The sequence below is a fragment of the Periplaneta americana genome, chromosome 13 (genome assembly GCF_040183065.1).
Source record: "Periplaneta americana isolate PAMFEO1 chromosome 13, P.americana_PAMFEO1_priV1, whole genome shotgun sequence".
Taxonomy (NCBI): Eukaryota; Metazoa; Arthropoda; class Insecta; order Blattodea; family Blattidae; genus Periplaneta; species Periplaneta americana.
In genome coordinates, this window is record NC_091129.1 from 90,225,488 (window position 1) to 90,238,058 (window position 12,571).

At 34.6% G+C, this 12,571-nt stretch overlaps 1 protein-coding gene and 1 long non-coding RNA gene across 10 annotated transcripts in view; one reads left to right on the top strand and one right to left on the bottom strand.

Annotated features, from left to right (window-relative positions):
• Positions 1–12,571, top strand: part of LOC138712112 (uncharacterized) — a 104,623-nt gene that overhangs the window by 29,042 nt on the left and 63,010 nt on the right. The gene's annotated exons all lie outside the window — the stretch shown is intronic.
• Positions 1–12,571, bottom strand: part of LOC138712107 (filaggrin) — an 858,710-nt gene that overhangs the window by 6,324 nt on the left and 839,815 nt on the right. For all 9 annotated transcript variants that reach the window (XM_069843515.1, XM_069843516.1, XM_069843514.1 and 6 more), the window contains 2 exons: positions 5,813–5,999; positions 499–634 (listed from right to left, as the gene is read on the bottom strand). In XM_069843515.1, coding sequence (XP_069699616.1) covers positions 499–634; positions 5,813–5,999 — 323 coding nt within the window. The remainder of the gene's footprint in view (positions 1–498; positions 635–5,812; positions 6,000–12,571) is intronic.

The window sequence follows — 12,571 nt, forward strand, 5'->3', positions numbered from 1 at the left end:
TGAGAAGTACAACTGATTAGCAGCACATAAAAAGAATATGTGACTCTTGACTTACAACTCGTTAAGGGGACCAAGGCGTTAAACTTATTTACAAATCGTTAAAATATAATGCAGTTGTTAAAGAATTCGATTGTGAACTGTTATATATATATATATATATATATATATATATATATGTGTGTGTGTGTGTGTGTGTGTGTGTATAATTAATTAATCAAATGCTTAGAATATTGGATTTTCTTCATATTTTGTTTTCTAATATGCCAGCAAACGTCTGTGATGCTATAACACTTTTATTTGAAATGTTGATGGCTTTTCAGTTTAGTAGCCTATGTGCTGCAAGTTCATACTTGAATCTTCTCTGCAGAATATACATTTTGTCGATATATAAATTCCAATTTTGAAGAGATGCCCTACCAAACACTCATGTTCTTGTTGTGAAACTGTTATTATATATGGATTGCCTTTAAAGAATGAGCAGGCTGATGGTGATATTACCTCTTTTTGTCCATCTCTGTGTCGGTATGGAAGTAATAATGTCTCTGGCGAGGCTCTGGAGGCAGGATCTCGAACGCAAACCGCTTCCCACCTGCAGTTGAATTCTGAACACGATACCCATGCAGACACGTCATACCTAAAGTTATGAAACAAAATTAGGATTAGAAATAACAAAAATCATGAGAGAGAGAGAGAGAGAGAACTCATCATCTCATCATCATCATCATCATCATCACCACGACAATTAACAAACTAAACTAAGATTATTCTTAAGTCATCTACCACCAATATTCTAGGTGTTGTTTGTTTTTGAGACTCCATTACTCTGAATTCGATATAAGCAATGCGTCATTTTTTTGGATTTTATTTTATGTCTTCCATCATATCACTTTTTTTTTGTCCGTGGTCCTATAATTTGAGGGTCATAGTGGATTCTGTGGTACTAGTTGGAAAATGGTTTTTTGAAAACGTGTTCAAAATATTTCTTCTTTCACCCTCTGAAGCTTTTAGTGCTCCATACTTTTTACTCTCCCGGTACGTAATTTATTTTTACTTTGCCTAAACGTACTTTAAAAAGTGAGCCCTGGTTGGACCTTGACAAGCAGGTTATATTCAAGGCCCATTGTAAAGTGTGTAATGATTCGATGAGAACAGATATTTCTGTTACACGCAACCACAAGAAATCAAATATACACGCAGCCACAGTGAAAAATTCTATTCCTACTTCAACATTATTAACAAATTTCTCATTTGAAAAGCTGAAGTCGTGCATCATATTACACGTCAGAAGTTTAGTTTTTTCATACACAGGAATAGGCCTACATTGAATAATATAATTTGATTTAATTAAGAAAATATGTTACGGTAAAATAATAGCTACTCTCATATCTGTCATTCATAATTACTCGTACATTAAAAGCATCATAAAATGGTTATTCTCATAAATATAAGGGACACAAATTGTCACATATAGTAAATGTCTGTTTTTATTTAGGTTTAATTTTATTTTTGTCGTATGATACCATAAAATACCATAATTTAGAAGAGTTGGTATGATATTCAGTACCTAGCTGACAGGTTGGCATCACTGACAGAACTACTTATATAATATTAATTTAAGTAATTAGGGAGATTAATGGGGATATGAGTGCAGGTCCGTGGCCCATTTCTTTTAGGGCTCATCCCGACATTTATCTTAGCGCCTTAGGAAAACCACGGAAAACCTTAGGCAGGCTATTTTAAAAGGGGGCTGTATATAACTAAATATGTGAGCTCCAAGCCTGTTGGCCACTAGTCTCACTCCGGGTTACGCTGCTCCCCTGAAGCTTATATAATATGAACCACAGTCTAATATATACAGTCGCGCAACTTCAACACTTTTTTTGCCAACATTCACGACACTAGCGCTCAAGCGGCAGGCAAGGCATTGGTCATAGGGTTGATACAGCCAGCACGTGCTTTGAAGGTATGCGAGATGAACGTTTTAATCATGCGTCGGAATAAAGGCAATGTGTGCAATGACGAAAATTGCAGTAACAACAAGTTTAAATCTCCGAATTTGTCGTTCTTCAGATTCCCTAAGACCAAGAGAAAATCATAACTCAGTCATAACCTATAATCCACGCTGTAAGTAGCCTACATATTATGTTCTATAAAACATTTATTAGTTATCAGTTACCTATTTGTATGTCAGGAAGGAGACTTTAAATAAAAACAAAGTAAATACCTGTTACAGTATATTATTGTTTTGCAGAGATCATGTGTAAATGTGTAACCATTCCGATTTTGGATAATGTATCTACAGTTTTTAATGCAAGTAATTCCATAATTTTTGTATTCGTGTTTTTTTCTTTATATTTTTCAAAAGTTGAATGTTATATTGCATTCAAGTAGGGATTATGGTGTTAATTTTTTCAAGAATTCATGGCGTATTATAATTCTTTTGCAAAATATTCACTTCTTGAATAAATCCAGACTGTGTCGATAAATTTCTGATGTGTTGGTGTAGATTCATGTGGCAGACGTATTCAGTTCTCAAGAAATAAAAGAGCCTTTTTTAATTTAATATAAAAAGCAATCTTTTCTGTAATAATTTGCATTACTGTTATTGGTGTTGATTTTACATTACCAGTGATTAAGCCGTTCAGAGCAGAAGTGGTATAAGTCAAAATTAGGTAATGAGGTTTAAAGTAAAAATTATGTAAAATACAGCGCAAAGTAGCAATTAATATATCCTTCGTGCTATTCACTGACTACTAATAGTTTAAATAAATTCAATATTAACTGCTGCTTTGCGCTGTATTTTACAGAATATTTACTTTAACCCTCATTACCCATTTTTGCCTTACACCACTTCTGCTCTGAAAATAAAATTAGACCTACATTTTCTGAGTTAATTGAAGTTACAAGTTTTTCAACAAAGTTGTGTATTCATTTGTTCTCACCTACGTCATAATAACAGTAAGTGCATGTAAATTACGTATTATATAGGTAGGGTAAGTTAAAATTAAGCTTATGTGTGAAAACTAGAAATGTAATGTAAAATGCGGTAAACGTTCCATAAAAATTTAAACCATAATATCAGCACTATTAGCGACTCAAAATAATAATTTAAAAAAATTGAAAAATAATGAACTTTATGAATCAATGTCTGTCAAATTAAGGTTTAAAATTTCCCCGTGTTTATTTTTAAGTTTACCTCAGCGGCCGAGTTTACCCCAATTTGCGTTATGGAAAATAGTTAATTTCTCAGGAAATAGGGAGAGGAGTTCACCACGCGATGTACCCTACGAGATATCCCTACAATTTTGACTCTTCTCACAGGAAATATAGAGTTCCAATGGTTTATAAATATATTTAGGAATGAACTGAATTAACCGTCCACGTACAAACAATTATATTATTTCAAACCATGATACGTTATCAGGGCCATGATTCAGTTGTAAGGAGCAGAAAGAATTACGTTTATTCCCAGCTTCTGAAACTTGTAGATTAACTGCGTGTGAAATTCTAAAGTAGAATTAGTAAGAACCATGTACACTTATTGTATAGCATAAAAATATAAAATAAATTACGCAAAACCCGTTTTCTGATGTGTTATCATTATGTAGTGTGCACACTTTTAACTTGCCTGCCGCTAGAGGGCTACTGTCGCGCCAGCTGTCAAATGTTGGCATATTTTCTACGTATGAGTTGCGTGACTGTATCTATTAGACTGTGATATGAACTATCCAAAATTTCTTTTGTAAATAGTATACCTTGTCTTCTAAGCTATCCCTTTTTAGGAAAGGTATTTAATAATAATAATAATAATAATAATAATAATAATAATAATAATAATGAGACGGATAGCGGGATGCTTATTGCTCGAGCATCATAAAAATGAAGACATACAGAAATAACTAAATATAGATCTTATAGTTCATTTTGTCTAATAATATAGACTTCAGTGGAAGAAACATTTCGAAAGGATGGTTCGCACTAGATGACCAAAACAAATTTTTCCTATGTACCAAGAGGAAGTAGAAATTTGAGAAGACCACGAAAATGCTGGCATAAGACCAACGAGTTAGATACTATAGAGAGGCTAAAGACCTCTGATAAGCGCTCCCTGCGGAGGCCAACAGTACTATGGATCGTTCCCTAAAAAACATGGCGGTCTATAGTACCGCCAGCCTCCGCAAGGAGTGCTTATCAAAGGTAACGAGTTGGTACATGTATTATATTTTTCAGATACATCGATATCTAATTTAAACATTTCGCTATAGGTTTTGTAAAAAGCTGATTCATAAATGAAAAAGTAATAATTTAGACATTAAAATCCCCAAAAATGTCTCATTCCCTCGGATTTAAATGAAATGTACCGTAAATCATAATATTCGTTGCTGGATAATTAAACCCTCTCAATAGAGGTACCATTGCCGCAGAGAATTATAAGATAAGACGGACTGAGCATAAGCGAAGTATCTGTATTAATAAGTTTGTACCATCAAGAGTTTAGTACGGTATTTATTGTGTTTATAGGGCCTACTCCAATTTTCTTTTTATTAATGCGTAGGACTCTTTTTGTTACCAAAGAGGAAAGTTAGCACTTGCATCACACACAATTTGTCATAATTATTCGAAATGTAAGAACAGTTTTATTCTGCAAAAGCCTCTGCTTAGTTGCGAGACACGTTTGAGATCAATGCTTGTTTCAAATTATATTAGACTACACGATGTCTCCATCACGCGACAATATTTGTTTCAAACTATATTAGACTACATGATGTCTCCATCACGCGAAAAGAAGTGTACCTAGCTGTGGCTCCTGTTGTTTCTGATAACAATGTTAATCGGAAGTATCTTATCGTTTCAATAAATGTGGTGAGTTATGATCATGAGTAACTTTCTATTAGTGCCATTCTTTAATTATTATGTTGCATGCCAAGAGATTATTTGTAGTTTTAATAATTTCAGTTTTCAAAAGTTCTCTGTGTTAATTCCAATTTGAAATGAATTTTTCTCAATAACTTAATTACTGGATATTTTTTTTTTAATTTTCGCCACTACCTTTCCTATATTTTACTCCTATTAGTTACATACGTCGTCTCTCTTGATATCACCTGGTGAGCACTGAATTACATAATTTCATATTAGGTTAGATTGGCTGTAAGGTAATTAAATTTGTGACGAAGTCAAGAAATTATTTATTTTTCTTCTGCCGATTAAATTCATCGTCTTTAGGTGCTTTGCTTTGGTTGCATCGAGTATAGCTTGTCATTTAATATCTGGGCTATATTTAGTGAAACTAATAAAACATAGGCCTACAGCTGTTATAAAACGTAAAGTTTTGTGTGTATTTTACTTTTTACTTATTAACATAGTCTTAATATGTAACTCAATTCACAATAATACTAACTTCATCAGTCATTTCCTACAACATCCGAGCCACGCCCCTTTGTTCTGACTAACCGAAACATGGCGGACCAATGTTCAATTGTCTTCAACTTTCTGAGGTCTTTGTCCTCTCTATAGTATCTAACTCGTTGCATAAGACTGTAACGGATCCACTAGGGTCTAACATGTGAAGGACATGATGATGATAATGATAATAATAATAGTAATTAATAATAATAATTAATAATAATAATAATAATAATAATATTAATAATAATAATAAATAGACAACTCTATATAAATCATGTTACAGATATTAATAGCTACTGAAGAATACAGTAGTTATGGTAACATGTAATTTATTTTGTTATACTATCAATATGAAGAATGCCTACAATAAATATTTATGAATGGGAAATAATAATGTATTACTGACCGAGCGCTCCATCCGAGTTGCCGTCCTGATAGAAGTAGAGACACGCATCTTTGAGCACACAGTACCGCCGTTTCCATGCCTTCCACTTGTGACCGAGTTTCATGAGGTAGCCAAAACAGTCTGGCTGCTGAACGGCACTTGCAGCCAGCTTCAAGTTTCTGTTGCTGATATCAAGCCACTGATCCACCTGAAAATATGCCAAGATTACAAATCAGAACACAGAAAAACAGAATAGATTGCCCTATAAGACAACAGTACAGGAGTCTCGAATTGGGAACATACACTACACAGGGTGAACTGTATGCAATGCCATTAATTTCAAGGGGTCGTTCTTTGAGATATTTCAAACCAAAAAAAACTTAATACTATTTTGCTCGTTTTTGCTTTCTTTTCGAGATAAAAATAGTTTTATATTAAACATTTCATAGCGTGTTTTGGTAAAGCTATTGATTGAATTCGCAAAATGCTGTCAGTTTAAGAGATCAGTGTATTATGATAATAAATTATTGAAAGAATTTTAGTTTTGTTCTTCAAATACGCAGAAATTTGGTCCGAACAAAGGTACGGTAACTTATAGTTCTGAAAAGGAATTTTAAAGTGTTACATTTGTTTGGATCAAATTTCTGTATATTTAAAGGACAAAACTAAAATTCTTTCAATCATTTATTGTCATAATTCACTGCTCTCATAAATTGACTGAGCATATTGGAAATTCAATCAATGGCTTTCCCAAAATACACTATGAAATGTTTCATATAAAACAATTTTTATCTAGGAAAAAAAAAAGAGCAAAATTGTATTAAACTTTTTTGTTTGAAATATTTCAAAGAATAACCCACTAAAATTAATGACATTACTTACAGTTTATCCTGTATACCTATCCTTGTAGTTTCTGAATAGATTGTGCGGACATTAAGTAGGGGGAAAGCATTATGGTTTATGATTTAAGAAAAATATGCCTGTACTTGAAATAATAATAATAATAATAATAATAATAATAATAATAATAATAATAATAATAATGTTTTGCTTATTTATTATTAATATTAATCTGCTCATATATATATATATATATATATATATAATACATGAGCTAAAATAACATAAGATCTGAAGTTTGGCCTCTGAAAAAGCATTGCTTGTCACAGGAATGGAATTCTGGAAACGAGTTGCAGGAAAATCCAGAAGAGAAACAATGAAATTACAAATGAACGAATTAGGGAAATAATAGGCGTAATACACACACACTAACAGATAATATAAGAATAAAAAAATATATCTGGTATGGTCATGTCCAAAGAATGGGGAACGAAAGGTTACCAAAGCAAGTACTGGTATGTAACTTGATACGACCAGGATTAAGAAACCGAGGGAGACCAAGAATGAGTTGCAGAGAGAACAAAATGCATACCTGTACAAGAGAAATCGAGGAAGACCTATGGAGATTGGGAATCGGAAGGCAGCATAGTCTGTTATAAACCAATAGTACCAGTATATTATATACTTCATGAAAGGTTTAAAACTGGAGAATTATTTGGCATACCCAAATCCAGCCCATGAGTAAAAAAGAAAATTTGGGTTCACTTTCATGTTTTAGCAGACAAAGATAAAATTATCGTGGATAAAATACATCAAAGTCGGTAAATAAAGCTACTGTAATTTATGATAAACGTGGTTATTTAAAATATGTAAGTCGTGAAAAAAAATCGTTATTTAAATATGTAAATAATGAAAAATATGGTATCGATATTAGACATGTAAATAGTGAAGAAAAAGTTCGAATTTAAACATGAAAATCACTCTAAAAATCGGCAATAAAACAATCGTTCCCTCACAACCTTCCCTGGTATTATTCAGGCTGGTTACACACTAAAATGGAGAAAAATGTCACATGAATATCAAAAACATTAGACCTATGTTCATTTGCACACCACGACAGGCCTCTTGTCTGCCAAATTATCAAAATACATTATTCCTTAATCTTTGTTGAGTACTCTTGCTGGAAATGTGATAAAATATATTTTTTACATATTTTTTCTTATTGTATTAGTGTGTAACGAACCTAAACATAGTGCATGAGCAACACACAGATTTTCATTTTTCACAACTGAGCAACCATGCTTTGCACATGATAAAACATGAGACAAACCCATTGTATTTATTTTTAATGTTTTCACTGTCGAAAATAAAATAATGGAATTTCGTGACTAATGACTGTACTCATAAGTAATATTTGTAAAAGAAATTGCACTTAACGCAAAAAATTGCCGAATTCGCAAAAAATCTGAAGAAGAAAAAAAAAAGAGCAAAATTCGCGACAAATTTCGATTGTAAACCGTGACTACAGAACGAGTCTCGTTCATATCTATGAGAATTTTAACTCTAACTCAATTAGCAGAAATTCGTGACAAAAATCATTCGCGAAAATCGGTTGTCCCTACTTATAGTGTTTTTAGCGAACAGATATGATATTTTTGTACTCAATGTCCTTTGATGTTGTGCACAGTGGACGGTAAAAGGAGAAAGATTGACTGAGAAAACAAATTGGACTGAATTTGTTTACTTTACCTACTCTAGGTTCTGGAGCCAAACCAGTATGCTTGATCTGTTAGTATAGTAAACTGTTATTACAATCAAGAATTCCGACATAAGAATGCACTACGAAACCAAATACAGTATAAATCATTTTCATAAGATATATGAAGCAATTTAGAAATGTATAGGCCTATACATTTTACCAATGTATGACTTAAGTAGCAGCGATATTATTTGAAAACCAATATGATATTATAGATTAAATTACTTGAAACACAAAAATTGCTCATATTCTTGCAGTAGAAAATAGTACTATACTGAAACAAAACATTGATAAGTTAGGTAAGGTAGGCCCTACTTTTTTTCGCAGATACGAAACTTCAAATTCTGACATAGCAGTTCCTTCTTTGCTAACAAAGTTGAATTTTAAATGACCTAAAGCCAATAAGGAAATAACACTTGTATTGTGAGGAGCATTCAAGTGGGCAGAATTTATACAAGATGAACAAACCCTCCTTCCTTGTGTCCCACACTGTTGAATTGTTATGGGAATGGATTAATACTGGTCAAGTCACATACAGTATTTCTAATGTATTGGCATACGATTCGTTTTCCACTTCCATGCCATCTTAGCGCGAAAGGTAAATAAACTAGTTATAGGTAAAATTTAAAGAATATTTAACAAATTATAACATAAACATTGTTGTTTCGTGCACATTGATAAGAGAAGCTGTGAAATAATTTCTAAGAAATAGTTTACAGCTAAATATAACAATAAATAAACTGGGTTTACAATGATTGTTTCACATTTAACTTTTTCTGTGGATTGGGGTGAGAGGGAGATGGAAGAGCGGACACAGTTAACGCTGTTTAGGTAGTAGCCCACCAAAGATTCCCTGTTGACACTGCTGTATAAAATAACAGTTTATTATGCGGCAGAAAAAACGTAGAGATACCAAAAAAAAGTAGCCTACAATCTGGTAACAAACTAACACAGACGGACAAAAAACAAATACCGGTAATGCTAAAAACCACATCTTCTGTATCAGAGATGTTAAAAACGTACTTTTTTTTTGTTTAATATCGATATACAGTGAGTCCCAGCGAAAGTTCCCAGTGTTTACGTTGGCCGACCAGTAACAGGTCCCTCTCAATACTGCCACTCCTCGCAGCCATAAACTCACGGCGCTTCATTGGATTAAAACGTACTAATGTTATATTAATAACATTCAGTAGGCCTACTCACCCTCCTCATAGTAGCTGCTTGAATTATTATTCATCTTGTGTGATCTATAATTCACATCACATTATTCTTCAGAGAATTCATTAAACCTATTCACTAAATAATACGAGAAAAATTCGTACCGGCACCGGGAATCGAACCCAGGTCCTCTCAGCTCTGCGCGCTGAGTGCTCTTTCCAACTGAGCTATGCCAGGACACGATCCACGGCGCCGGCCGAACCCCTCTCGTAATGCTTTTACGGCCTTACTACCTGCATTTTGAGACGATACAAGTCATATGTGCAAGAGCGCATATTTAAATGACTTTGTGGCCATATTCAACATCAGTTCGTGACAACTGCTAACTGGGTTCGATTCTCGGTGCCGGTACGATTTTTTCTCGTATTAAATAGTAATAATACATATTGGCTATTTCATAATAGCCGTGTAGTATTCAATGAGGTGGGCGAGACCTCATTCAAAATGAATATGTGATCTATTCACTAAATTTTGTACTTTTTTTTACACGGAAATATACGGCCAGAGAATTTATGTTTAAAATTCCCTTGTTCAGTCACAAGATTTCTTTTTCCATATGTAGGTTTTCAAAATTGGACATAGCTGTTTTCTGTCTAACCACTAAATATGCCGATTCGACTATTCTCACGAGTTCGTCCCCTCTTATCTGCATGGCTGGTGAATCCCCCTAATGCTTAGCTAATTTCATCACTCCTCACTGGTGTTTTATGTTATCTTTCAGGCATTGGCTCTTTCTGTATACGTGCCAAGAGAGAGAGAATGAAAAGAGAAAGAGATCGCAATGTAAAGGCTGTATGTTTGGTAAATTCTCATCTTCCGAAATTAGCTGTGTCTGTCTGTAGTCTGTCCTTGACAGCCGACAGTAAAGGAGGCATGCAGTGACTCAGCTAAGAATAAGTACAGTTTTTTACGTTGTGTTGTATTTTGCAATGGTTACAGATTCAGTGCGTGAACATGTACACATTTTAAAAACATACATACTGAAAACGAAATAGTGAGGCAGAACAAGGGAAATCTTTAGACGTGAATTCCCCGAACACCCAATACAATACTAAATTTGGTGAATAAGCTTAATGAAACAGGTTCTGTTAGATGTGAATTATATATATCACACAGGGGGGAGTGGTGGCACCGAATAAAGTACGGTAATGTGAAGGGCCATCACGACCGAAGTAAGCTGTTGGAAATAAATATCAATCAGTAACTTATCACACAAGATGGGCAACACTTCCATCACCTGTTAGAAGGGTGAGTACCGAATGTTATTAATACAGTACCGTATATAGCTCGCGCAAGGAACGATTACCGAAAAGCAATGGTGGCGTTGCTGTCTGTTTTGATGTGTGTATGCAGACACGCAGAGCGAGCGAGAAGTGCGGGTCGAAGGAAGTACTGTCTCTTCCAAGAAGATAAAAAAATGAGGACATCGCTGAAAATAAAGAACGTAGCAAGAGAAAAATTCGAAGCTAATTAAGCATGCAACATATGTTTATGAATTAAATAATACCGTGCGATACAAGACACGTATTCACATGCAATGGAACAAACTAAAGTCGTAATGTAACTATCACAACGCAAGACTGATTCTATCGATGTCATTTCTCTTCCGACTGTACTCTTGAATATCATTCAAGCAATCTCGTGACCTTTTATGTCGCCCGCTATTCCTTATCGCATTGTTTCATTCGCATTCCTTCTGTCGGTACTCCCTGCTTGCGAGACCTACATAGTATGCAAGTTTTAATCTGCCGAAGCGCCATGAGTTCACAGATGCAAGCAGCAAGGACACCGGGAAAGTTCACTGGAATTCACTGTAAATATTTTTCGGAATCACTATTTTCTTTATACTTCGTACAATGAAAAAATAATGCGTGTTTGTGTACTGAGGGAACAGACGACAGTCCTTCTGCATGTAGGCCATTTAGGTAGATCCTTCATGCATACAACACCCTGAAGGTAAGGGCGACATGAATGGGGAAACCATACATGAAAGGGTGACTTTTCAGCGTCAGAGACACTGCCCGAGATAACTCAGGCAGGTCTACAACTATCACCAGATACCAAAGACCATCCCCAAATGTCAGTGGAATGCCACTTCGACAGCCTCCGACTGGCACCACAACATCCCTCGGATTCTAACAAGTCTCGCCGCAAAGCGTCCTTCGTCTAGTACCATGAACACCCTGATGCCAGCGGGTATCGCCCAGTGAGCGTCTCCGTCTGGCATCGGTGCACAGTCGTGAATGTGTTATAGAGAAGAGGTAGTTTGGCAGGTCATCTCCACCCTGCATCACCACAGCTCGTACACCTTACCCTGAAACCATATTTTTTTACAGCATGAAATGATCTGAAAAAAAGATAAGAGTAAGATGAGAAAGGAGAGTGATATCGAAATGTTCATTCATAAATGCTTGTATGTCGCAAACTGCTATGATTTAATTAATTTTTCTGTTGTTTGGTAGCATTCATATCTGTTGGCTTTCTTTGTGTTTGACATTCTGATTTTATAACCTGAACACATCATAATACTTATCGACTGCCGCACAACCCTTCATGCAGATAATGTTGAAACTATGCTAAGTGTGTGCTTTTTGGCGATATATTTGAATGCTGAGAATGTTGTACCGGTATTGTGTTTATTGTGTACAGGTATGTAAAATTTTAAGCAAACAGTTATCATAAATACAATTTGATAATGCGAAATATGCAGTAACATGGCTATTTATTTCGCGAAATACCCACTGAAATAGATGCATATATAGCGTCGAAATTAGGAGTTTTATTTCACCAAAAAATGAGACCTCTACTGATGTGTAACAAACCCAGTTTCGCTAGAATTGTGTCTACTGGGGAGAATAGTTTTTATTGATAGCATTAATTGACAAAAACAACTACAAAATGTATGAATTCCCACTATCCGGTTAAGCCTCGTCAGCATTTAAAACACATTTAAAGATATCTCC